General features: G+C 38.0%; 1 protein-coding gene across 2 annotated transcripts in view; it reads right to left on the bottom strand.

Moving 5' to 3' along the window:
- Positions 1-508: 508 nt before the first annotated feature.
- Positions 509-27,505, bottom strand: part of LOC143208455 (popeye domain-containing protein 1-like) — a 111,337-nt gene continuing 84,340 nt past the window's right edge. For both annotated transcript variants that reach the window (XM_076422929.1, XM_076422930.1), the window contains exons 3-7: positions 20,831-21,175; positions 16,995-17,392; positions 14,186-14,607; positions 12,830-13,083; positions 509-1,691 (exon numbers count right to left, since the gene is read on the bottom strand). In XM_076422929.1, coding sequence (XP_076279044.1) covers positions 1,668-1,691; positions 12,830-13,083; positions 14,186-14,607; positions 16,995-17,392; positions 20,831-21,163 — 1,431 coding nt within the window. In that variant the 5' untranslated portion in view covers positions 21,164-21,175 and the 3' untranslated portion in view covers positions 509-1,667. The remainder of the gene's footprint in view (positions 1,692-12,829; positions 13,084-14,185; positions 14,608-16,994; positions 17,393-20,830; positions 21,176-27,505) is intronic.

Here is a 27,505-nt window from a genome sequence, read left to right as displayed (position 1 = left end):
ATTTCTTCAAAAATATATTTCCCGACTGGCATATACATATTTAATATTTTCCTGTATATGAAAGAACAGTACCGAATTTAATTTAACTTCACATTTCTAGTTTATAAACAAACAATACTGACAGCTCCGAAATGATTGGAGGAATTTTCCGTAACAAAATGAATAAATAAAAATATTTAAAAAAACAATGTCGATGTAATTGAACTTGACACTTCACTACGCTCGTCACATTCATATCTCATATGAACACGTAACCAACCGGTTTATAAATAAATAATGTTTAAAACTCCAAGAAGGTTAGACTAATTCACAATTACAGAACGAGAAACTAAAAATCGTGAGAGCCAAAAGTTGGACGTCCGAACTTACCCGATCGAGCACCCGAGCATCGAACACCCGCCTTGTGGTGTGTTTAATATGTGTACGTAATCAGCATTGTTCTCTGAAAGACTTAACAATTATATCCGTTATAATCACAGTCGATGTAAGGGTGTACACAATGATGACGCTCGTTGAAAGTATACAGTACAATCTACCAAACCGCCCGTAAGAATTTTTCCCAAATCCGCTGGCCGTTCAGCGTCGCCTAAGACCACGAGAACCCGCAAAAGAACCGCAAAGTACAAATCAAAATCCATAAACGCACATTCGTGTGGGGTTCCTGACGATATGAGAACGTTTAACGCGGTCTATCAGCTCAGAATTGATGACATAGCAACGAAACAGATCTGGAAGTGAAGGGGAAGAATCGTCAACAAAACGGAAGCGCTCGTCACAGTAAAACAAGTAACAATAAAGGACCGATTCCGATCACGGAAGAGCATTTTGTCAGGTTTTCCGGCGAATACAAATAAAACCGTTCCTGTCCCTACCCCCTAGCCCGGGTCCGTCTCATCATTCGAGCCTGTAATTCGCAAGTCCCGAGGTATCGGTCTGTCGTTGATATTTCATCTCGGCCACGAAGCAACTCTTTCCCAGTTAGCCTGGCTTCGATATGCTTGTTCTTCGAATCGAAACTGCACCGATACGACATCCGTTCTTCATGGTGGGACAAAGAGAACACGATTCGCGGGACACTGGGTATCACTCGTTTCGGGAATTCACCATCATTTCGCACTCCTCTGCTCTCTTCCACCGACTCTCTTTTTTCCTCTCGATACACTACGATCGATCGCGAACACACAGCGCTGCGTTGCGTAGGTACGACGCGTGTCGGTGTAGCTGCGTGTAGTATCGGTAACAACGTGTAAGGCATAGCACTTGCGGGATATGAACGTATGTGTGTTTTGAGTTTGATCGCGCGACCCGACGCGACGGTATCCGCGAACCTGAATAAGCCGCGGTAGGCGATCCTTTTTACACGGTTATTGGCGCGGGTCGAGGCCGGGTACACGAAGAAGCACTGTGTCACTATGCCCGTATCTCTGTGTGTCCTTGTCGTCCGTGTCATTCGGGCATCACCCGGCACCACGCGGGCCACGATGCTGGTTGTGTTCGTCGGCTGATAGGCCGTGCGATTTGTAACCGGCCGACGGCGGCGACGAGCTTCACAGGGCAAGCCAGGGAAGCTGATACAGTTTGACGAGATCTCGACGGGGTTAGGCTGAACGCTGCGGCGACAGAGATAGAAGAGGCACGCTGGCAGGGCCCTCCCCGTCGAGCGACCGTCATACGGGCGTCTCGAATGTTACCTGCAACAAGTTTCACAGTACAATTGTAAAGAACATTTAGATAATCGCCTCCTTTAGAAGCTAGCATCCCACTTTCAGTATTACGTAATTGTAACAGTTGTGCTGAATTTGTGGCTTTAATCATTTAATCACTGACTGTACACACATCTACAGGGTAGCGCAAAATGATGTGTCCGGTTTGAATTGTTTATAACTTTTTTTATTGTAGAGTGAAATAAATAAATATTGGAAAAAAAATATAGCGTACAGAAGAGGAATTTTATTGAACTAGACGTGAAAGATTACATCTCGCAAATCGCGGCCATTTTCTGCTCGACACATTCGTGCTATTTCTAACACATTTTCCATGACTTTTCGCAAAACTTCAGGTGTTATTGCACGGATTTCATTGCGAATATTGGTTTTCAGTTGGGGAATGGTCGCTGGCTTATTGACGTACACTCGCTCTTTCGAATACGGCCAAAGAAAACAGTCGGGAGCGGTTAAGTCCGATGAACGCGGTGGCCAGTTGAAGTCACTATTCCGCGAAATAATGCGTCCGCCGAAGACGTCTCGTAACAAAGACATTGCTTCTCTTGCAGTATCTGGTGTGTATCTTTCCATATTAAAATTCTAGAAGCCTTGTTCACAAAATTCTGAAAAAAAGAATTCTGAAGAATTCAAACCAGACACATCATTTTGCGCCACCCTGTACATTGGTCTGCACTGTTATTGAAAGTCATAGAAATACAGTCAACTGAAAAAATGTTTATATATTTTCACTAATACTTCCTGGACTGCATACACACGGTTATATGCATACAGAGTGGTCTAAATGAAATTACCCCTGTTACCCCAGTTTTTCATCTAAATCAGTGCTGCATATATTTGCCTCAATCGAGGCAAAACCGTCCGTATCAAAGCGCCCACTGCCCCCTCCAGTAAGTACCGTTACCATGGAGAAAGGACGCGCTTCGCCTGTCACGCCAGTGTCGCCAGATCGAGGAAATCGAGGGGAATACAGTTTACCCCCTCTCTGATGACCAGATTAATACACACCTGACCAGTATATGGACTTAGTGGTGGATGTTGGATTATGCTCATGGTGCTGGAATCGGATAGTGGAAGGGGAAAAAGAAGAGAGGAAACGACACTGTGACATGCGTAGCTAGGAAGGTACTGTCCAGAGCACGAGAGAAAACTAGCGGGAGGGGAACGGGGCAAGACGAACGCAAAGGCAATCTGAATGGTCAGGCTTCTTTCCCCGTTTCCTTTCCGCTAGTTTTCTCTCGTGCTCCGCACAGTACATACGGTGGGGGCAATGGAGACTCGTGACACCAGCGAACGCGACGAAGGTGCGCGCATGCACCATGCAGGTGGTTGGTGCGGAATACAAGCGTTTGAGGGGCCCCAATTGTGCCTAGCACTGATCTAAATGGAACGCGGGAACTGAGTATTTATTTCCAGCTGTAGTAACACATGAACTGAAGCTGCATACAGTATATATAAATATTTATGACTGATAATAGCCGAGTATTAATTACTGAATCATACTAATATCAGTCTAGAATCTTAAAAGTGACCTTCTCTGTCGGAAGAGCTGCTTCATCAATTTGTGTAAATTAATATTAAATTAGGAATATTACAATTAAGAATTACATATCGTTTTTTGAAACTATGTGTGTCCTTTGTAAAAATACTAAATCTTAATTGTTCAGAGATTCACACTAGGTTACCTCCACCCAACGAACAATTCTATTTTCAATAATATGTGGAGCGTCTGAAGTTAAGATACCCTAAGTCAGCTAGATTAACATTTCATCTACAGAAAATCGATATTTCGGTGCTATGTAGCACAGTTGCATGATACTTCGATAGCTGCATCTGGTCCTCATTGCTTGGCTGTCGATATCTCCAGTTCTCTTTCAGTTTGACGCACAAACGACAGTTATCAGGCCCTTTGTGGTTTCTTGAACGATTATCTCTCGGTGCAGCCATGTCGGCTGATAATTAAGAGCCATGCGAGAAGGTCAGAACTAAAAGTCAAAGGAACTAGGTGGAGTATTATCGCGATTGTTTCGGAATAGCCTGCGGAATTTGTCATTTCTAGGTCCTGTTGCTAACAATAATTCTGGCTTGCCGCACAAATGAAACCATGATTACCATGCTGCATCAGGAACGCATCAATGAACCGGCATCATTAGTCTCTTTCGCACGTTGTTGATTAAAAGTAGAAATAGCATTTAAAGGTACTGTTGCGTTTACTTTATACTCAATATGGTTATTCAGACAGTAAATTAACGTTCAGCTTTTGAATATTAAAATCAAGATAAGAGTCAAACATGTATTTTCAAGACTATGTTCTTTAAGAAAATACAGAAAATATAAATTCTGTTTGTAGCATTTATTTCCTGCTTGGCACATTTTTATAGGCCATAAATAGATTGTGGATTTCATGTATTTACAGCAAAACAGTAAAAGCATTTAAAGAATTTAGAAACTCTAAAATTATTAAGGAAAGAAATAAACGGGTATGCAGCTCCAGTATCTTGCAATTAATGCAGATGATTCCTACCTTGCATAAAAATCCGTAATCTACTAATAAATAATTGCATTTGTACAAATCGTTCTATTTCATAGCTTGAAATTGATAAAGAAAAAAGTTTGTCTGCTTTTTCCACGTAGATTTTCCACGTTCTTTAACATCTACAGAAGAATTGCACAATTTCTACGGTCGCAAGATACCCGCAGAAAGCATTTCTTAATTGCCATGAAATCAGATCCAGGGACGTGAGAAATCACATTTCGTCCAGGTTAATGTAATCACGCGGCCACGCTTTACGTCGCGATCGGCTTAGATTAACCGGAAGATTGTAGGATAAAAAAATAAAAAGACCACCTCTTTAATATCCGGTTACCAGCGCCGCTTTTCCTCATTTTACCTCGTATCACTTCCATGTATCAGGAGTTTTTTAGCTACTTCAGAGCGTTTTAGCTACTATTCCCATCCCTGTTACAATCTCATCAGTTGAACTGATTAATAACGGGATTAATATCAGGGCCGGTAACCCAGTTCTCGAGACAGAGCCTCGAGTCTTCGTTCTTCAGAAATTTTGCAGATTCTTTGTCGGAATCAGCCGGTGCTGCTTAATATACTCCACGTGACACGCTAATGACACAAGTGCGCACGTGGCTGTGAAATATTTAAGCGCCACATGCGATCACGTCGTTCTTAATATTCCTCCTAACGCGCGTGGTCTTTTGTCGTATCAATCGTCGCCATCGTTCAAGTTTCCCGAACAAATTTGCTCTCGCATCAGCCCGACGTTCCAGGCGTTTAATTGCCAGCGAATATTTGATATTTCACTGGGATCGTGCGCTGTGGAGTTGTGAAACGTTAGCTCGAGTCCTCACTCCTCAGACCGTAATATAATGGATACAGACCGTGTGTATTTTGTATCGTATTAGTTTCTTCACAAAATTGTTGATTTTAATAATTAGACTGCGGATCCTTAATTGCGAGAAACAAGAAAAAATGGTATTCCCGGATAAGGCGGTCAAATGTGCACTCAAATCAAATTGACCTTTCCTCATATCACCCGATATGAAATAATGCATATTTCGCACAGGAGAATTAATTATACAATGTTGAACCCCCCCTTGAAAATTATAGGATTCTATGAAAATGTAAATAATCATGATGAAATAAATAATTTTTGAAGTTATCTCGAAGGAGCACTAAACGGTGCGATATATGTACATACAACACTTTGCTCTAGCCCCGGCACTATATTAGGCTGTAAGAACCATTAAGCGCGTCCTTGTTTTCGCCAGAAGATTATCGGACTTCGTTATCGTGTGTCGGTCAGGCATTTCTGTAGCTTTTCTCGGCGTGCGTGCAGCGAGCCCGACATGCAATTTTCTTGCAGGACCTTTGCATCATATTTTGTAGGATTTATAATGCGAGCAATTCCATCCGAGTAATCTATTTACGGACCGTCTTGAACCCACTGAACAATAAATGTTAGGTGAGCATTAATTTAAGTCTCGTATACAAAATTTTCTCGGCACCTGATGGTTAAGAGTCATTTCGAACCGCTTTCTGCGTCACAATAGGGCTAACCTATTGTTTATAAATATTGTATGCAATACAGGCCTTTAATTCACATGCATTTACATACACTTATGTTAATATTCATTAAATGCTAAGCGTTTAACCTCATGCCATATAATATCCAGTCAGACTCGTGATTAAACTGCAGATTGTATACAGTTGTAACAAAAACATATTATTTCTTATATATAATTTTATTATATAATTTTCGACTTTTTTTATAAGCTAATTGAAAGAGAAACTAGATTTAATGTTATTTATGATATTTAGGACTGTTATGATTATTTAGGAATTCATTTGTTTAAGTAATGTTTAAAGTCTCAAGTCTCTAGCTCATCATCGGGAAGTTAGTTTAAAATCAATTGCAAAATTTGTACCGAACAGACAGACAGACAAGAAAGCGAGTTAATAAAAACGTGGTAAAAATTTGCCTTTCTAGATTATAAATTTATAAACCGTAATTATAAATCGTAAACAAAATTGTAGGGCAAGGGATTGAACCGACCTGGTTTGTTTATTTCTTGTTTCTCGGTTTTGCATACTGCAATCCATGACGATTAATATAGTCATTTATTCTCCATTACCCGTTCTCATAAAATTACGTTAGCTTATAGCCTCAACTGTTTATTTCTTCTTATAAATGTCATAGTGTATCAGTAATTTTCTGTATTACGATGCTGTAATGTTCATGCATAAAAGGAAGGAGAGAATAGCGTGTAAATATAGACTGTATGTACTGAATAACAAGAGTGGTTATTTGCATTTCAATTGTGGATTTAGTTTCAATACTCGTGATCAATATAGTTCACTAATTAACAGAAACATTTAATAGACTTGCACTATATATTTTCTACTGTAATATAAGACAGTATCTGTTATTACTATGCATTTATGGAACAATTAGAAATTCTGTATTTTATTTTTTGATCGTAGAAAATTAAAATATTGAGTTGTATAAGTGCATATTTATATGATATTTTTTCTCAGAAAAACTTAGGACACCCAGTAGATTGCAATTATGTAAGGTTCTGTTGGTCTCATTTATTCCACACTATTGGAAATTGCTGTTTCATTGCTCTAATTTCGAATCGTTACGTCTGCTGTAAATGGATTGGAGTGCCATTTATATTCGCGCATATTACGACTTCATTTGGCGTGGATATTAAACGTATTACAATTTACGTAATTTTCACCTATATTTGAACACAAATATTTATTTCACCTCTATTTGGACACAGACGTATTAATATATTCGTGGTTTAAATAAATGCACGAAATTGGATTACTAGCTTATCGCATGATTGCTGCTGCTTTTCTTTAAGTTCAAACACTCAACTTAAAAATGGAAAGAAATGTAAATTTCACGTATCTCGCGAAAACAATTACAGGTAGTACGGCAACCAGCAAGCAGCGCGACTAAAACACAAGCCTAATAATAATTTATTGCGTGCCGAAGATAAGCGTGTGAAATATGACCAAAATTAGACTGCAATCTGATGCGTTTACCAGAGTGTGTGGAAATAAAATATGGCTTTCCACGTCTCCAGGTCGCGGATAACGATAACAAAGTTTGACGTAATTTGTCACAATAAACCGTAAATCGCTGTTTTGATATGTAAAGACCGAGGTGTTTGCATTTGACTAACAAACTAATTACACCGATATCTGTAATACCTATCTGTAAACTGTAAATGTACAAAGTTCATTTTGTATCCTTTATGCTCGCTAATTACTTGGTTAAAAGAGCATGCAAATATATTTATATTATTAAAATGAATTAACTGAAAATGCATAAATTTTTAAATTAGAAGATGTGCATTATGATAGAATTTATGTTACTCGTTTTTGTTATTTATGGATTTGTATGCTATTCAACGTCTCGAAAGAAATATGACTACAGATTATAGATGATTTGCATAATGTATAGAATGTTATTTTCTGATTCTTTCACGTGACTCTGTTAGAAGAATTATACTTATTATTTACTGGTGGTAGGTTTAGTGTTAATATCGTTCCTTAAATTACTCTACACGTTGAACCTTTCCTTGCTTTACTTCGTGTAATGTAGTTGACAGCTAATGATAGTTGTAACAATAAAATTACACTTGCTCTAACAACAATAAAACATAAAACAACAGCAGTATAAAATAAGGAAAAAATTGCAATGAATATTAATACCTAAAATTATTCATGAAAGTTATACATTAACTTCAAATATCTTTTTTCAATCTTTGTGTTCGTTGAATAATGAGAATGATAATGCGATTTACATTGTGATTAAATTAAAATTGAGTATGACTATATTTCTAAAAATTTTGATCTTATCCATAAGTCTCAAGCAATGAAATAAGAAGCTTTATACTCGTACAGTTAACTATATTATTTATAAAAGTGTACAGAGAATCATATAAATGCTACCAGCAAATATTTGGATTGTTCAAGAGCGCATATAAGCAAGTGTCAATGAAGTATGAAGTGTCTTAATAGTTTAATTAGTCTATCATCATTCGCAGCAATATTAACAATAGAAACTGTTGAAATTGTCCTACTAACAATAGGAAAGTTCTGACTACATTTGTTAAAGTTATGCATTTGGGCTGACGTTAGAATGGGCTTGACGGTGTCATTTACTGTCCTCATTGTATATTTTCGAAGTGTTCGCGGGCAACGGAGTCGTTTAGACTTCCTCGGGACACTTTCCGTCACCTCATTCTCAACGGCAATTAATGAATCGCGAGAACTCACGCAATGCAACGACTTAGATTTATGAGCTTGTTTTCCTCGAGCTAAAAGACCTTTACATAGAATCTCGACGGAATATGTATGCGGAATTATGCATCGTGCCTACGGGCGTGTAGGTTCCAGAAAAACAGCCCTATCTTTCTGTTGGTTTTTCATTCTCTCACCTAAATGTGAGAAAGCGTTTCCTTCTGCAATGTTCGGACGGAAAATCTACACTTTCGTATTGGTGATTTTCGAAGTTTATAAGGAAACGTTTGCTCGAATTGTAGTGTTTTAAATCTCGTTATTGATAAACTCACTCTCTAAATGTCCTGTGTGCTTTTATACGTTCCCTGCAAGGCACCGAGTAAACAAGCCCATGCCTAGTTGAGATTGAATGCATCGCATTCATTTCGCCGATGGAACATTGCCAACGATACAATGACTGATCACTCTTCCACAGCATGTCTGAGCCATCTATTACAAGCACAATCTTTCTAAATTCTGAGCAAATGATTGATTATTATCGCGCCGCAATTTTATTTTCATTTTCTGTGTCAATGAATATTGCTTCTGGTTCGTATTGGAAACGTTGAGATCATGTATTTAGTGAAACAGCTTCTCAGTTTCTTATAATTAGTTTCATAAAAAGAATCATTGTTTTCTTGCCAATTTCACAATGATATCTAATCTACATAATAAACATATTTATTTCAGATATTTTATTTGGATGACAATTTGTAATATTGAAGGTATTTTTTCATATATGTATTAAATTATTTATAGCAACTTATAAACATTAAAATTAAATTTGAGAATAGCATTCTTCTCTCTATAAAAAGATTTGAATAGTGTTAGTCTACATTTTGCTTACTTGTATGATTGATAAATGTACAATATTTGAAATCTATTGTTAATGAAATCAACAATGAAAGAATTAAATTTTTAGTTAACTCCAGTCTCTACACATTAGTTTCTAGAACATATTAGTATCATCACTAAAAGTCTGAGTTTATACATAGGTTAATGTACGATTATCAGACAAATGGTGTCTGACCAGTGCAGAATAATACTACTTGTAAACTAGTAAGACCGACGATAAACAAGTGGCATATCAAATTAAATTGTAAAACGACAGTATCAATGTTACATACAAAATTAATATTCATGAATCTTTTGTAAAGGATTGAATAATAATAATATTTTAGAAAATTATCTTCCGTTACTACGTGTAATGCAATATACCATATAATTATCTCTATTATAACCATATCAGAATAAAGGACGTGGCCTACTTGAGCATAACATTAACGCAATTATATCATGCTAAAATATTCATTGACGTAATTAAAAAGGAAGAGTAGAATAAAATTCATTGAACGGAAACAAGAATCACTGAAGTATTCTCTTCATCCCTATTTTCGAAACTCAAATTGTGATATTTATGAATCGGTCACAGAAGGCTTTATAGGTGGAAAATCCCTTTCATTAAGTAACCCAGTTTTCATTAAATTGGAAGCTTTATATTTGGTTCCCCAAATAATATAGCTCACGTCTGTATTTATGAATTATTTCTGTTGTTTGAAATACACGAATTTATAAATTCTATAAATTATATAACAGTATGATTAAGTACTAACAGAAATAACAATTGAAAAAGGTAATATTAATATTCTTCTATTTTCTTACACACTGTCTCATTAAATATTCCTAATTTACAAAAGGGACAAAATACATTTTCTTAAAAAGGTAAAAATAAAACGAATTATTTTAATATGTACTCTTGTGTAGTCTAGTAAGAGTGGAATCATTCTTTAGTTAATCCTCATGCCAATAATCAAAAGATAATATTTAATTTGAATTGTAGAACAATGATTCCTTAACCTGTTAACTGTTTATGTCGAGTATATTCGTCATGAAAGGATAATAAATAATGAATAAAATAAAATAGGAAATAAATAAATAATAAATAAAATTTAAGAGAGTGCACGGTGTAGTATGAAAAACGGAGCACTAAAATAATGCCAGGTTAAAAATAATTCAGCACAGAAGTGCACGTCTTAAAATGGAGCAAAACAGTGAACAGGTTAATGTCATTCAACCTGTATTGTGTAACAATACAAGAAAGTAATTTCGGTATTTTAAGGTGAAATGATGTGTGTGTGATGACCTGAAATCGCACTTGGATCAGTTTTTTGCCGATAAGGACCAGAATTTTTATGAGCGCGGAATTGCGAAGCTACCAGAAAGACGGCAAAAGATCATCGAACAAAATGGAAAATATTTTATTTATTGAAGTACATCGCTTAAATAAAAAATTTGAGTTCTAGTTCACCCATAAATACCGAAATGACTTTTTTGCCAACCCAATATTTTTTCTACAAAATTGTAGGAGCGAGGATTTTACAATGCGAGTGTCAAGGATTCGGCGAAAGTCGTCCTGCGGCGAGCGTATAAAAGGAAGCGGCTAAAAGAGATGACAGAGAAAAACGAAAGTGGTTCGCAGTGAACCGTCAGTTAGCAAAATTCCGCCGGTGGCAAAGAAAGGGGGACGCGTCTGAGCGTCTAACGTAGCGCCATTTGTCTCTGTGAAGAAGCTAGTTCGCTGCCACTTCTGACTTGAAGAGTCTCGCGCGGCTCTTTCCGCGATAGCTGCTCTATTCACGAGTGGACAACAGCCGGATCTTTGTTCACTTCGTTGCTGTCTTTTTGCGTGCCAGGGTCAAGAATGACACCATCTGGCCCGAGCCGCCACGGAGCGAGTCGACGGTAACTCAATATCGGTCCACTTTTCCTGGCTCGAGTACGCGCCGTAATTGAGTTTTTCCCGTAACGATATATTCGTCGGGCTTTTTCCTCCGGGCCGCGATTTATGTCGCGGCTCCCGCGCAACTCTCTCTCTCTCTCTCTCTCTCTCTCTCTCTCTCTCGTGCGTGTACTCTCTAACTCTCTTTCTTCTTGGCCACGGCCTGGTCTCGTTTTATCACCAGGACCGAAGACGGAGAAACGGGCGAAAGCTCTGCCTTCGATCCAGGACACTTAATCATCCCCCCTGGCGAAGAGAAGAAACGACGCGGTTGAAAGGCGTCGCCGGGTTCGGTAGCAATCTGTTCGAACCCGTAACCGGAAAATCCGAGAGATAAACAAAAGCTCGAGATACATGGAAAATGTGCTCGAGCTATTGAACAATGGTGCCATTCAGGTTTTTGCGGGATCAGTTGCCTTGTCCAAAGAGGTTGGACAGCTTTTTGCTGGATAAAGATAAATAGACGACAATACCAACGGGAAAGAGCACTCGTTGAATAAGATACTGGAAGAACGACACGGAACCGATGCATTTTATTGTATCAAAATTCAGCTCACGAAAACTTGATGAATAGTCACGTTGTTTCCTCTGTAGAGCATGACATTGCGTCACGCAGTCGTGGATATTAACTCCTTTTTTCTAAGAATCGTGAGACTACCACATTATTCTTGATCGTTCATAGAATAATTGTTTTCCATCCTGAGAAAATTCTCTGCGGTGCTTCAGTATATTCCTTGTTACGTTTATGCGTATACAAAACATTTCCATACAATTTTTTATTCAGAGTTCAATTCTCTCTTCAACCTCAAGATCAAAATTTACTCCTTGTAATGAAATAACTCGAGGTGACCTTGACTCAATACCTTGACTTTCACTGCAACCATTTTTTCATATACCAAATAATTCACAAGTAACTTACATGGCACACTTAGCTGAATCACCCGGTATAAATATACATATGTGAATGTGAAACCTGACATAGAACTACTAATGAATTTGCAATGACGTAGGACTACGATACCGGCAAAAAATGTGTTAAGCTATATAGCTTAGGTGTCCCAAAAATGTACTTCTTTGAAAGGGGTGATTTCGAAATGTCCTCCGCCGCTTCGTTGAGAAGTTATTAACGAAAAACGCAGACCAATCACAACGCGTATTCTTCGGCTCGCGTTGAGCCTGGCGTTGGCAGTGTTTTTCGTAAATAACTCTTTTTTACGAAGCCGTGAGGAACATCTTCGCAAAAGAAAACTTTCAAGTACAATATTTTTGGGACACCCTGCTGAAATGGGCACAGAAACTCATACCGAAATGTAAAATACCGGTATTACACAGATATTGAAGGTACAATACCATCTCTGCCTGGAAGTGAGGAACGGACGGGGATTAAAAAATCCATGGTAGGGTAGTACCGTTTGGTAAGTAGCTAGCAGGAATAACAGCATCGTCTACATGTGTATGGGACAGTGGGCGTGATAACGGAACGGCATTACAGATACAGTGAAGTAGAGCGGCACTCACCTCCCTCGTTCCTTTTTTCGAGCGTTTCCTCTCGAGCTTCGGTGTCTGAGGTAGCAGGGTATAATCGCCGCTACGCTGCCGTGTCAATGGCTGATGCGACAGAAGAGGTACCCGTGGCGGTGGCGAAAACTGAACACCCTGCGGCAGTAGCGAATACCCGAGGTTCTGACCCTGAGTGAACGGCGAAGTCGGCGGGAAGTGATTCGCCACCACGGGCGCCCAATACTGGTGCGAGTATCGAGAGGGTGAACTCCCTGTGGACAGTCAATTTCAACGCTCGTCAGTTCAGCGTATCTAGCATGCGACCCGCGTAATTGCTATTCGATACCGATCGATCGAGTTCGAGACCAAAGTTCGGCAAAGGTTAATCGCTCTCCCCCTCCCCCTCCCACTCTCTTTCTCTTTTCACGATCGTTGTGGAACTATTGAAAAGCGAGGCTAGCAAAACGATATTTTTTTACTGATGACTCCTGTTCGAGAATTGAAAAGGTTAACCGTCGCTTCGGCTTTTCGCTCGGGAAATTCGATGACCCACAAATTCGGATTTTATTGTTCAAACTTCGCGCTTCTGCAGAGGAACCAAGGCATGCGAGAATTAGTGACGGGTATTTGACGGTTCTCTTAGCAAATTTTTGAAGAATTTACTCATTTGATGGCATATTTTTATTTGGATGATTATTACTTGGGATTTACAAAAATTATTAATACAGAGGGATACAGTTTATTTGTCTTTGTCTATATACAACTGTCCAGAAGTATCACGTTACCTACCGTCGGTTCATATGAATAACATATTAACCTTGTAATCATACAGCTATTCTTTTCATAAAATTAATCGCCGGTGAAACAATCGTTTTAATGATTCTACAGTAATATCTTTCCAACTGGTTTTCAGCTGTTCCTATATCGAGTTAGACTTCTGATGATAATTTCGAAGTGGGTCCGTATGCAGAGTGTTTCAAAAAGAATAGAAGTCTCCCCTTGGCTAAACTTCACCTTACGGGACCAAAAATGTTGAACTTTTTAAAAAATCCAAGTTTTAACGAATTCACTGGTTGAAAAGTAATGCGTGTTTAAATTTGAACGATGTTAAGCACTTTTGGCAGGTAATAAATAGATACATACACATCTTATTTAGGAAATTATGAACTACGAAGAAATTCTAGTCGTAGTTGTAAAATAAATTGTGGTTTAATAAGTACCAGGATACTTTTGGACAGTGTCGTACACTAGGAGAAAGGCCCCCTACGAACTCGACGAAATAAAAGCAAAGTTTCGCTGCCAGCGCGAATGGTTTCCAAAGAAAGAAGTAACAGTTTATTGTTCTGGAAGAAAGGTATAGTAGCAAAGACTTACTGTCGCTCCGTGGGTTGCTGTGCCTCCTCTGTGCCTTCCACGTCGTTGAGCGTACTCTTCCCGCAGTTTCAGTGTTTACAGCGTCGACGCTAAGACTTCTCGCGACGCCCCTGTAAGGATTCGACGAGGTTGTCTCACTGGCCGCGGCGACACCAGCGAGCTGCTCGTTAAGGGCGTACAACTTGGACGTAATGTCCTTACCGATGAGGGTGTTGAGGACGACCTTAAGTAGCGGCCTGTGCCTGAGTACCCTGAGCAACTTCAGCCTGGTCCAACAGATGTACATGCTAGACTCCTCGGCTCTAATCGTCACTTGGAAGACGTCGTCGATGTTCTCGTGCATGGCCTCCCATTCAGGCGAGTCGACGAACTGATAAGCATTGATGTAGTGCAGGTGTGTCCCGTCGCAAGTGACCTTCAACCTGCGACCCAGGGCAACGATTCGTTACAGGATGCTGAAACTTTCGACGTGCGGAACGACGCGACGCGCAGAAAGTTTCGCATTGATATTTTCACGTGGCCCAACAGTCAAACTATGATAACACTTTTTACGTGTTCCCCCATAAAAGTTTTGTTTAAAACTTCCAAGAACGGTACGAAATCGAATGCTGCGAACTTCTGCTACAGTTTCGTTATGGCGTGACGGACACTCTTGGCGATGGAAGATCGATGCCGTCGTGGAAACGAGAATCGTCATTGGTATAATAAGAGAATTGTCATTTTTAGAATATTGATTCTAAAATTTTTACACGTAGCCATTGTTAACGCCTTACCTTAATATGAAAAATCTTCGAGAGCCGCCCCGAGCCAACGTGTTACATCGAAAAAAAACTGTATGCATCGATCAAAAATAAAATGTTTTAACCCTTCATTGATTTTTTTAATTGGGATGAAAAAATTGAAACAAGATCAGTTTCTGTTTTTTATTTAAGGGAATAATATTTAAAAAAATTAAAACAACATTTTATCAAATGAGATAAAATGTGTAGAATAGTAAGAAAACACATTCTTAGTTTACTATATACCAGATTTGTTAACTGTATCAGATATGATACACTATGCAGCGAAGGAGTATATTGCGTTAAAATCAGTGTTCAATTTTCAGATTGGTACTACGTTATTTTAATTGGTACTATTATGTTATGGAAGATAATACCAATTAAAATAACGGATCACCAATCTGAAAATTTAGGACTGATTTTAACACAATATAAAATATTTTATTTCTGATCGATGTATACAGTACTCTTTCAATACAAGGCGATGACTCGGGGTCGATTTCGACGTATTACTGATGAAAACTGTAATTAAACATTAGATACAATAAAATGTTACGTTTTAATCTGAAACCTTGGAATTAAATTATAAGGCAAGGAGTTAACAAGGAAATATTTATACAATGTGTGATAATCGCAGCAAAAGATTTGTATTTAATTATTGAGATAAGAGAAACTTTAAACGAAATTCATGTGGTTATTGTTTAGAATAGTTTCCGCTTATGTGGATCTTGCATTCATGAAGTAACTGTCATGGAATAAGAACATATTTTAATACTTTTTAATATGATATTACAAGAATAGTTTTATTATTATTATTTAAGGCTATAAACTTCTTTGTGATTGTACTAGAACGAACTTCGTACTACTCAATACGTATGCGTTAATGCGTTTTCATTTCTTACAGAATATCTCTTCGTTCAAACATCTTGAGAGTGTAAACTCCTACTCTATTCTTTTAGTATCTATTTAGTATTGCATTATCTATTTGCACAACTCAGTATCTACGCACAGTTGACTCCGAAAATAAATTAATGTTTCTCTCAGCATCAAAGATTTGAATAATTGTAATTTGTAGTACTGTGTAATAAGTTATGGTTATGCGTTATGTTTAATAATTTGGTAATAGCTTGTATCCGGAGGCAACTGCGTCACTACTTGACCTCTTGTATTTTTATGTATTTCGTATTCAGACTCGCATGAGCTTCTTTATTGTTAGCAGTTTCCAAAAAAGAAAACAAAAAATAATGTAATTGTTATAAGTATATACATGTATACACAACGACATGTCCAAGATAAAAATTGTTACACAGTTTTTAGAGTGTGAATGTGATGACTAGACTGCGTATCTTTATGCAAAGTAAACATGTTCTGCATTGATTGTGGAAAGCAGGAATAATATAAAAATTGACTCGATCTCCCTTAATGACTTTGTTACATTAAAAACAACATTACAGCATTCTTGAATGTTTTAAATCATTTCCCGTTTTATATTTCACCCAACCAATTTTCTTCATAAATGCATAAGGATCCACAGTCTAGTAATGACAAACGAATTTTATTTTATATGTACTGGTTTACCTTCATATCATATTGTATGAGCATTTAATTAATTATTTTAATGTTTAAGGGCCTGGATTGCACAGATTTTTTTATTCATTGAAACAATCCTGGGGATGCCAGAAAAAAGATTTTGAAAAACATTTTCTTTGAGAGTAAATAACAGCCACCCTAATTTTCACGGCAGAAGGCAGTTTCCTTTATTAACAGAAATTGAGAAATATGCGTACACAAAGTTTGCAGCTCTTTCAGCGAGTCTGACTCGACACCACAAAGCAAAGGGCCCAATCCACTAACTAAAGAGCTAAGTGTATGTATCTACGAAAGCAGACGAGTAAAGAACAGAGCTTTCGTGCAAGTCGTAACGACCAGGAAAGCTGTTCGCGGAAGACGTTCGATACCCTCCCGTCTGTTCCCCGGGATCGATTTGACGACTATGTTTCCCGGGGTGGTATCACGGGGTTAATACTTACTTGCCACGCAATAGTATCGATAGTCGTTCGTCGGCTGGCGTGACGCCTTCGGTGGCATAGGTCTGACCAGAATCCAGCTTGAGTATCCTCGCCTCCTTGGCCAGCTCCTGGAAGTGCTTCTTGCTAACCTTGTACGGCTTAAAGAGTTTCAGATAGAGCTCGGCTAGCTCCGGGCTGAGCGCAGGCGGTAGAAATCGACAGGCTAGTATGAGGGAGTGAATGCCGTTCAGAAGGCCGAGGGCCAAGCACCATAGCATCGCGTCGAGAGCGCATATGGTGATCCCAGCCCAGAGGGCGGCCAGCATGAAGCCGGCCGTCAGAAACGTGCGAAGAGCCAAAACTGAGGCCTTGAAGGAGCGCGGCACCAGGAACGCCGCCGCGAAGAATAGATTCGCCGCCTGGCAAAAGGCAAATCGAAACGGTTTCCTCGTGAGAATCCCGACACCGGGAGGTTGTTCGTTTCGTTCCATTCTGTTCCGTTTCATTTCGTTTCGTTTCGTTTTGGGAACGACCGAGGAACGACATTGCGAGAAAACAACTCGGTACACCGGCGAAAATCATTTTGTCTGAACCATGGGCAGGTGCAATGCAAATAGGGCTCACGCAAAGTTGCAATCTTTGGGACTCGACAGTCAAATTCTTGTACTACAGCAGGGATGGGCATTTCTGTCCTCACCATAGCGCCCACTATGTCCCCACCAGCATCCGTCGCGCAGAGGAGTATTTGCCTCGAAAAGTTGGCCAAAATTATTTTAGCATTATTTTAAGACTTGCACGTTCGTCTTCAGCTACAACAATATGTAATAAAAAATGAATAGTGTCATTTAAAAAATTAAGGACCATGATTTTTTATTAAAAAAAAAAATGTTTTATAATTTGTTGTATTGGGATGTATAGATAACTGAATGCTAATAGCCGAGCAATATTTCAGAAACGAACGAAGAGATAAATAAGTACTACATAAGTCTTTACTTTCTATGCAAAATTTTTTATCTTGCGCAACATTTGAAAAATCGTATTTTGACCAACTTTCCGAGACAAATACTCCTCTATGCGCCGTTACCATGGAGGCAGAATACATCGCGATGAAGGCACGCGCTGCATGAAAGAGACGTTGGTGAGGGAAGCAGGCGTTTTATTTATCCTACAGTGCCCATCACTGAACGACGGGGTACCGTCTCTTTTACCTTACCATATTCAAATTGTTTAACATGTCGTTCTTTTGCAAATGAAATCAATCTTATCTTTTCTGTACAACTCTCTTATACATTATATTTTAAAACTACTTTAATGCTTTTGTTGACAAATAGCAAGATTATTTTACTATTTTTGGGTGATATAGCAATTAATTTGCTTTTGGAGCATAGTTGAAACTATAAAGTGCAACATCATTGAATGTCCTAGAAAATTTTGGTTTTTGATATAAGGGTTAAACAGAATCAGCATTGTCTTCGTGAATGAATTAATGTTAAGTTGAATTGATTTTAACAAATAATTTTCGTAAGACACAAGCGAATCGGTTAAATCTCTGAAGATTCCGACGTTTTTAGTGGAAGAGAACACATGGTTTGAAAATAATTGTCGATCGAGAAAGACGGCCCTGGATGAAGACCCGATCCAATTATCGATAGACGCCTGAAATTCTACTGATATGTGCCACATTTACCCGTTATGTATACGTAGTACATACATACATAGAACGAATTCTATCATTTCTATTTCCGACACTTCAAGTTATACAATTCTAGAGAATACACTATTCTGTCGTAACTATTCCTACATAATGCATTTACGTCAGTTGTATATAATATCTACTACTGTCTGTTATAATACTTGTATAAAACTCGACTATGTTCTAACGGATCTGAAACACTATCTAAAATCCTAGACCTATAAATCGTGGCTCGTAAACCTAGATCCTTAAAGGACTTGTATACAGGGCGAGTCATATCTGACGTATAAGATGTCTCCGAGGAATTCACGATCGGTCGTTTATAACACAGTCTGTATTTTATAGTCATTTTTATTTCACGCTATTGGTGGGAAAATTTTATTTTTGCTGTGAACCAGAGGTTCATATCGACGAATGTAATTCGCACCTTGAAGATAGAAATTGAATTTCAAAACATGCATGTGTTGATCTATTGGCGAGAAAGTAAAATTTTCTTAAGTTCTATAATATGAATGTTACCAATGCATTCTCAATGTCTTCTGGATTAAAATGTGTACAATCACTATTTTTAGTAATTTTTTAGAGAATTAAACTTTCCTTCATCTTACAAGGAAAACACTGGATCGAACAAATGATGTAATATATTACAGCTTGCTTTTCGGGAGAAAAGATCCAGCGTACATTGATGGCTGCAATAGCTGTCCACCCTACTCCAATTACCTCGAGACTCGAGGAATCGATATATATCATGTCTTTTCTTTTAAAACATACGCTGTCACAATTGAATTAAATAATAGTTTATGCACGATAGAATGATGAATTTAATGAAAGTAAGTAAACGAAGTAGTTAAAGTAAGTAAGCTAAGTAAACGAAATTTTCGTCATGTATATGATCTATAGATTTTAATAATTGCTGTAACACAAAGTAATTTATAAAGTTTGTAACCGAAAAGAAACTTCTCATTTCACTAGGATTTTTATCATATTGTAGACAAATTATCAAACTTTCTTTAAACATTTTATTGTGTTGATTTTTAAATGATAAACAATGCTATAAATATGTTTAATTCATCGTTTACTTATTACAAAATTAGTTCTAGAGCAGTTACATTTGGTTTTATTCTCACCAGTAATTGATTATTCTATCGGTATTTCTACATCAAGATTAAATGAAAATTCTTGTGTCCATGAATTTATCAGGTTGATCCGTCATCATCCCTCTTTCAGACAGTCCCAATTTACCCGCTATTCTCTTCCACGCGCTCCCCCCTGTCTTTATGTACTTCCCTAGTGGCAGAGTATCGTTTCCTAAAGACAAATACCGAACGTCAAAGGCGGATTCTCTCAGAAATGGTTCCTTACTCCTATATTCCTTCACATGCCATGTTTCTGGATCCCTACATATAGTAGAAACAGTTGGCAATGAACAGGCGTCAGTTCCACAATTGTCGGAACCAACTTCGGTAGAAAAATCCCTAATCGCTCTTGAGCCAAAAACTTTATTCTACATTCATCATGAATCTACAGCATTATTATAATGTCTCATCATGTATATATAATTGGTGCATATATTATTCAAAAACTATTTTCATAGGTTTTCACCATGTCATTACTAGACAGTGGGTTGTGTGCATTTATAACGAAAATGAATACGTGTAATTTAAAACAGTACAAACAATAGAAGCATTTTAAAATACTGTTATGTTATTTTCAACGTATTAAACATATTCAGAATGAAAATTAATTTCTACTTCGCTCCAGTTTGTTGTAATACTGTTGGGAAATCTTGATTTCGCATGAAGATCCGCTGTCTAGTAATTACAGTCCTGATTAATTTTTGAGACAGATTAAAGTAAACCTATGAATTCCTAAGATGATGAAGATCTCTGTTAAGCCCCTTGCACTGGTCGTGGGAGCTTGGTTGATAGAGCAACTGCTTGATTTGCCTCGTGATAAATAATTAAATATAATAATTCATCAAATGGTGATTTGATGTCCGCATGATCTTAATAATTACTTCTAAACTGTTTCTAAGAAATTCCTTTGAATTCGAGGTAATTATAGTCAATGACTCGCCCTGTGTACAGCACTAACTACCACTTAAACATCTATTTCACGCTTGTGTCTCTACTGTGCGCGGAAAGAATGTTGCCCCTGTGCTCACCTGAAAGAGTTTGTGCTGCGCTGCTTCCCATTCGTCGCAGTAGCCACCACCCCCCGACGATAATACAGTGGTATTTAACCTCTCGGTCACGTTACTGGCCTCGGTGCTATTCCAGACGTCCACCCAGAGTTCCGTGTAATTCAGATCCTCCAACGAGTAGCCACCTAGACTAGGCAGGCCGCTGTAATTGAAGGTATAGCCCTCGGTGGAATAGGACGTCGACGTCGGGCTGGTGAACGGAGTCGTCGTCGTCGACGACAGAAGGCTGCTCGCAGGCGAGGGAGCATCAGTCGTGTTCGCCATTTTTCGTCGTGAGCGCGTGGTACGGGCCATCACCTTCTTCCACTGCAACAGAACAAAGATTCCTTATCACGACTCAGCAAGTTTTAGGGGTCTCGAGAACCCATTAACTCCAGTCCATTAACCCATTTGTGGCTGAAGATTTTTTAAAACTGTAGGTTAGATCATACGTGAAATGAAAAATTTGAAAAATATAATCCCCAGTATCAAGGGGTGTGCCTCTTGAAGACTCAGAAGCTCTTAAAAGTCCTTAAATAATCATTAATAGCTAAGGATTTCTTAATTACTAAAAATCCTAGTAAAATCATTACGGTAGTTAAAGTATTAAGTACGACAATTTCTACATGGAAACATATATGAAGGTTTTTGTCGTTTTGGTTACGCTTTCGTTGACGGACAATCGATTCATCGCAGCTAAACAGGGATACTTTAGAACGAAGCCAAACTATTTTCAGTTTGCTTTAAATAAAATATAACGTTGAATACTTGGTTGGTACCGAGTAGGAATTAGTGCATTCTATTAAATGTTTCGTCGAGTTTAAAACAGAAGAAACACGGATAGTTTCGTAAAATGTTGATAAATGTCATGCGTCATTTTTTAACTAGTTACAGGAAAGCATATTTAAAAATGTTGTACGACTTTAAAAGTCGTAGCCCTCGTTTCAATCTTATTATTAGACTGCGGATTTTATGCATTTATTATAAAAATGAGTAAGCATGAATTAAAGCAGTGGACATATTAAAGAGATTTAACGACATCGGAGTATTGGCTTCAGCTTAATCATATAATTAAAAGAAGTCTTGCAATCAATGCAAATATTTTTTATTTTGTATAAAGATCCGCAGTCTACTTATTATACTGAGAATTTTATTCATTGCCTTTTGAAACCCGGTATAACAAAATTTTTAATTAACTTGAATGGGAAGCCTACAACATGTTGTAACATGAACAGTTTACCGAACGAAAGTATAGAATTGCTCTGCGAATCGGTGAGATCAGCGGTGCATTTCTAAGTTAATAAACTTGAGAAATTACAAATTGTTGCACACATTTATAAAAGGTGAGAGAATACGAGTTTCAGTAGTTGTTTCTTGGAACTAATCGATCCTCTCTCACTGTTTTACTCACACTCAATGTTTCTCGCTTTCGTCTCCGATACAATTAACGAGCGAGCAGACCGACGGATAACAGCTGCTAGTTCTCACGATTCATAATTCACATTCTGAAAGTCATTTCTGCTTCATAATTCCTTTTTGTAAAAATACCATTAGTGCAACAATTACATGTAATCTATTGTCTGAAGAAATATTAAGTCCAATCTATAAATAACAGGTTAGTATCTCAAATAAACAATAATAGTATCTACATAATACTTTTATATCATCAATATTATTAAACAAAGAAATTTCTATGTGAGTCTCATTTGTTACAATTCATAAAACTTTTATTGCGTATAAAAATCCGCAGTCTATTACAAACTTGAAATAAATATTCTATAAACCTTGATAAATATGGGCAACACATTCCTAAAAGAGTATTCTATATTATTAGTGAATTTTAATAAGATATTGTTAAGTTGTATGATAATTAAATTTAACGAGAAATATTTTGTGTGTTTAATTAAAATTAAACATTAAATTTAAAAATTGAAGGAATAATATTAAATTGATGAATACGTTTTAAACCAGTGCATTTTTTAAATACATATACAAATATGTGTGTGTGTATGTGTCTGTATTCATCATTAAAAATATATGAGTTGTACATTTAAAGTTGTTCTCCGTAATTAATACTTCCTGCGGTATAAACCAAATATATTCCGCACTCCCTTCCTCGAGGGTTGTTTTTCCCTGCAAATATGGATAGCGGTTGCTAAAAAAATATGCGCCCCACATTTTCTCGAGTTCCGTATTATACACGTATAAGTTTCATCAAAACTGCACGAGACCACTTGGGTAACATTCCTTAGTCGGAAGAACACCTATCTCCTTTCATAATATTCGCAACGCGGTCCTGAATCAGCGTTTATTAAGCAAGCACTACTGGTACACGGTGAGCCAGAATTTGCACATTTTGGAACTAGTATGTCAATAAATCAGGGCGTGTGCGATAGCGAAAACAGTAAAATCTTTTATTATTTTAAAGATCTTACACTTTGTTAATTTTCTAGCTTCACTAGAACTGCGTCTGCGATGATAAAAATTTTCTTAAAACATTAAAATAAATAGAAAGAAATCAATTATTTTCGATATCGTTGTAATATGTAAATGTTCATCCTAAATAAAATTCATTTCTTTCATTATTAATTTTAATAAGATGAAAACAGTGTTTAGACGTTCTCAAATTCTTTTAATCTTTCTGCTGTTTGTCTCCCACCTATTTGCATCAGAAATGTATAAAATCCACAATCTAAGTATAAGCAATACTATGAATCTGTATACAAATTCTCATTTCATAAATTACTCTATGAAAAATTCATAAAGATCCTCAATCCAATTACCACACATTTATAGCACCTGTTATGAAGATCTTCAAAAGTCTACAAAAAGATTTTCAATCTACTTATAACGTAACATTTTATATTGAGCAAAATAATTTCTTTTGGACTTTATCAAAAATTTTTCAGTCGAGAATTTCTATGAAGCATCAATATATGAAAATTTGTGCTAGAGGCTGCATAAAACTTGCGGTCCAATGCCATCGCATATCGCATCCCCAATCGTCGCGTCCTCCTTTTATTTTACTAGCAGCGACTGCGACAAATGGAGCCGGTGAAGCTTCCCGCCGTAAATGCAATTCTAGGTACATAATTTACTCGAATCGTTGAAGTTCCGTAATAAACACCGGGTGTCTTGAAACTTTAACGTAGGGGGCTGAGAGGGGGTAACTGAATTATTTCAAGGAGCGACGCCTCTGCAACGCCGGAAGACAATGAAGGCCTCAGACGTCGGGAATTCATGCGTTTCCGAACTTTCTTCTGCATGATTTTATTTTCTGCTTGAAATGGAGACGCGATACGAACGACCGGGGCCAGGCTCTGATCGCATGAAAGATGCAGTCGATGCACGATTCATCCGCGGCCGTATCAATATTTACGTCAAACCGCCTCCTACCAGTCCCGTCGATATTTTCCGCGCGACGCGAATGGAGATTTAATGCAATTTGTCTGTCGCTCGGCCGTTTCTCCACGTTTCACTGCTTTTCCGACTGCACTTCCTACCAGTCTTCCGCGTTGTGTTCACACGTGCACGCGCCAGTTAACCATGCCCGTTGCACGACCGGCCGACCAGTGGCAACAGAAATACTCGCACACACTTCCATTTCAATTTGGACGAGCGACTGGTGGGATCATAAAACGATGGCCACTTTCGATACGAAGAATTTTTTCTATTAATACAGTAAATCCTCTATCGACGCAAAAAGGTGCTACAAGTTGGATGCAAAAAAATATCCCCTTCACTGTAGTATGTAATCTGATCTCGGCTCGAGTATATCGGTGTAAACCACTACTAATCGTCGGTACAGTTCAAAGGCCCGTGCGATTAATTGACGATGAATGTTTCGGGCGCAAGGAAGGACAGCGTGTGGGAAAGAAAGAGACGCGGAGAGTCGCAGTCGCTTCGGCCGCGCGCGGGTCTCTCTTTACACGCGCTGTCCTTCTCTACGTTCGGCTCGGCCTTTGAAGCTCAAAAAATAGTGTCCTGTTGAGAGAATAAATAATTCCTGAGAGTTGGTACGAATGAATGGGGATATTTGGTTGGTATGAGCGAATGCACATGTCAGGTTGGTACGAGCGAATGGATTAGGTTGGTATGAGAGAGCGGTTTGAATGCGCGGGATGTAGACTTGTAGCGTCGGTCGAGCAGATGCGTTGAGAATAGAGACGAGTGTGCACGTGTAAGATTGAGTTGAGAGTAACGAAGTTCCTGGTTATATACCATTGCAATAGTTTTGTTATATTGAAGTTTCATATTTAGTTTATATATACAGGCAGTTAGCTAAAGAGTTTTATTTATAAGCAAACCTTCAACACACAAAATCTAACATGTCCCTCTACAATCGATGCAAACAAACCTCCCCGAGGCTTTTGCGTCGATAGAGGACTTACTGTACTCGAATACTCTCTGGGACAAAAAGATAGCTCATCATAGTAAAAACCTGCAGTCGGTCTCTGTCACCGTCTTCAGCCAGTCTTCCCGCTATTCTGTGAATGCTCAGGGCAAGAAAATCGCTGCCCGTATGGACAGACGCTGAACAGTTCTGTTGTAAATGGCGGATTCACAATCTCGATCAAAAGAAGGTTTTATTCATTTAAAGTTAGCAATTCAACCAAAGATTTTGCAATATTTGATAGTTTATCGACTCTAACAAAAGCTTGTTTCTCGACCTATAACTTCAGAGCTGTCTGGAATGCAGCGCAGAGCGAAGAGTCTGGAAGTTGGAACTATTCCATTCAGAAGTTTCGAGACGTAAAATGTTGGTGAAATTCATGGAACATAACACGTGGACATATTTTCGTAAAAGATCCGGAAAGCAGCATTCGAGTCAAGTAAAGTGACTTCATAGTGCATCAAGTAATACAATTGTTATCAAAGAATGTAACAAAAGATTCATTGTTTCGAAACCAGAGAAACTATTATTCCTTCTGTATAGCAGATGATCAAATTGTTAGAACCATTTGAATTGTATTTAAATGTTCATGTTTTTTGTACAGTGGCTTTAATAATTTGAATATCCAATTTTACGTAGTAGAATTGTTTTGCAATTGCAAGAGTGTGCAATTTTCTCTTCGAATCCAGTTGACGGGGATTAGTGCGTAGATGTCTATATCTTCATAAATATCCGCAGTCTATTCATGGGGGCGAGTAAAGACGGTCTCGATGACATCCAGAGAAAGTCGGCGTCAGAAATATGTTTCCATCGAATTCGCCATTCAGATCATGCACATTACTCGCGTGAACCGTACGTACCCCGCGTTCAAAGACATCCTGCATGAATGGCTCGCACGTTTCTTTTAGGAGAACTGCTACCCACGGACATTCAGGTGGAGGCTTCTCCCATGTTTCTAAAGGGAAAATAGATACGGCCCTTTCATCGGGGAGATGAGGCATGCGTCCAACAAAACAGGGAAGGTCTCCATCCGATTTTCTAGACGGCACGTGCGACCATTATTTGGCAAATTCCAACAGGAAGTTCAGCTCGCGTGCACGAGAAACTAGATTCGATTACCATTTACAGTCGTTCAATGTTGTTGTTCCCATAAGTAGCAGCGAAGATTCTCGATTTCAAATGCATTAGGCGTACAAATTCATTCGTGACCATTTCGTCATAACTTTTTTTATTCAAAAATAAACAAAACACATTTCTTTGTCTTGAAGTCTTCAAAATAACCCTCATAATTTTCTATGTATTTACTCCATCCGACAGGTAAAATAAGAATGTAACAAAATTGAATTGAAAATAATGTTACAATTAATCATAAGGTTTACAAACTAATTTGTTCACACCCAACACGGTGACTATGAGCATGATTTGTTTTAATCGATTCACGATACAAAAAGTAGATCATCTCATTTAAATGACATTACTGTTTGTGTGATCTCGGAAAATTGACCTTGAGATGACCTTCACCCGCCCAAACGTTATTTTTTATTTTATTTTACGAACATAATCCGACGAAAAATGAACATATAGGTACTATTTATCACATTATCGGTGATGAATTACAAAAAATAATGTTTGAGACTACGTTTACGGTTGAATGCGTGTGTTGGGTCTGTGTACAACGAGCAGGTTCCCAGCATGATTATTTCCCGAAGATGGAGTACTAGACGAAACTTTTTCCCGTGCGAGGGAGAGAAAATTCGGCGCCAGAAAACTTTCCCCGCCAACACGATCTTTTGCACGAAATCACTTGACCTGGGTTACGTTATTTATCGCCGTGATTGATTTATTCGAGCCTAAGGATGGAAACGTCAAAGTCGCTTGTGTCTTTCTTCCTAAAGTAGGAAGGGAACCGCCCTTGCAGCAACTTGACATAAATTATTGCTCGGCTTGGACGTAACCCAGGCAGCGACACGAACAAAATTTCAATATTGCGACACGATACGGATAAAAGCATAAGTGCATATTGCGCCACGAATATTATCCTAAAGAAGGGTCCTTGTACGAAAAATTAAAAACGTGATGTGTATCAAAATTATTCATGCTGTGATTCTTTTCCAAATACAATTCTATCTATTTTAATTTTGCAAATTCTCGAGTAGATAAAAACCATATTTATTGAATATATTTATTAAGTATTTATTGCAAAAAGTACACAAATAAAATTAATTCATTCATCAAGTATTTGTGCAATATCTATACAAGAAAGT

This window comes from Lasioglossum baleicum, chromosome 4 (assembly GCF_051020765.1).
Source record: "Lasioglossum baleicum chromosome 4, iyLasBale1, whole genome shotgun sequence".
Taxonomy (NCBI): domain Eukaryota; kingdom Metazoa; phylum Arthropoda; class Insecta; order Hymenoptera; family Halictidae; genus Lasioglossum; species Lasioglossum baleicum.
Note: the sequence above shows the minus strand (reverse complement) of the source record. Positions and strands in the feature narration are given on the sequence as shown.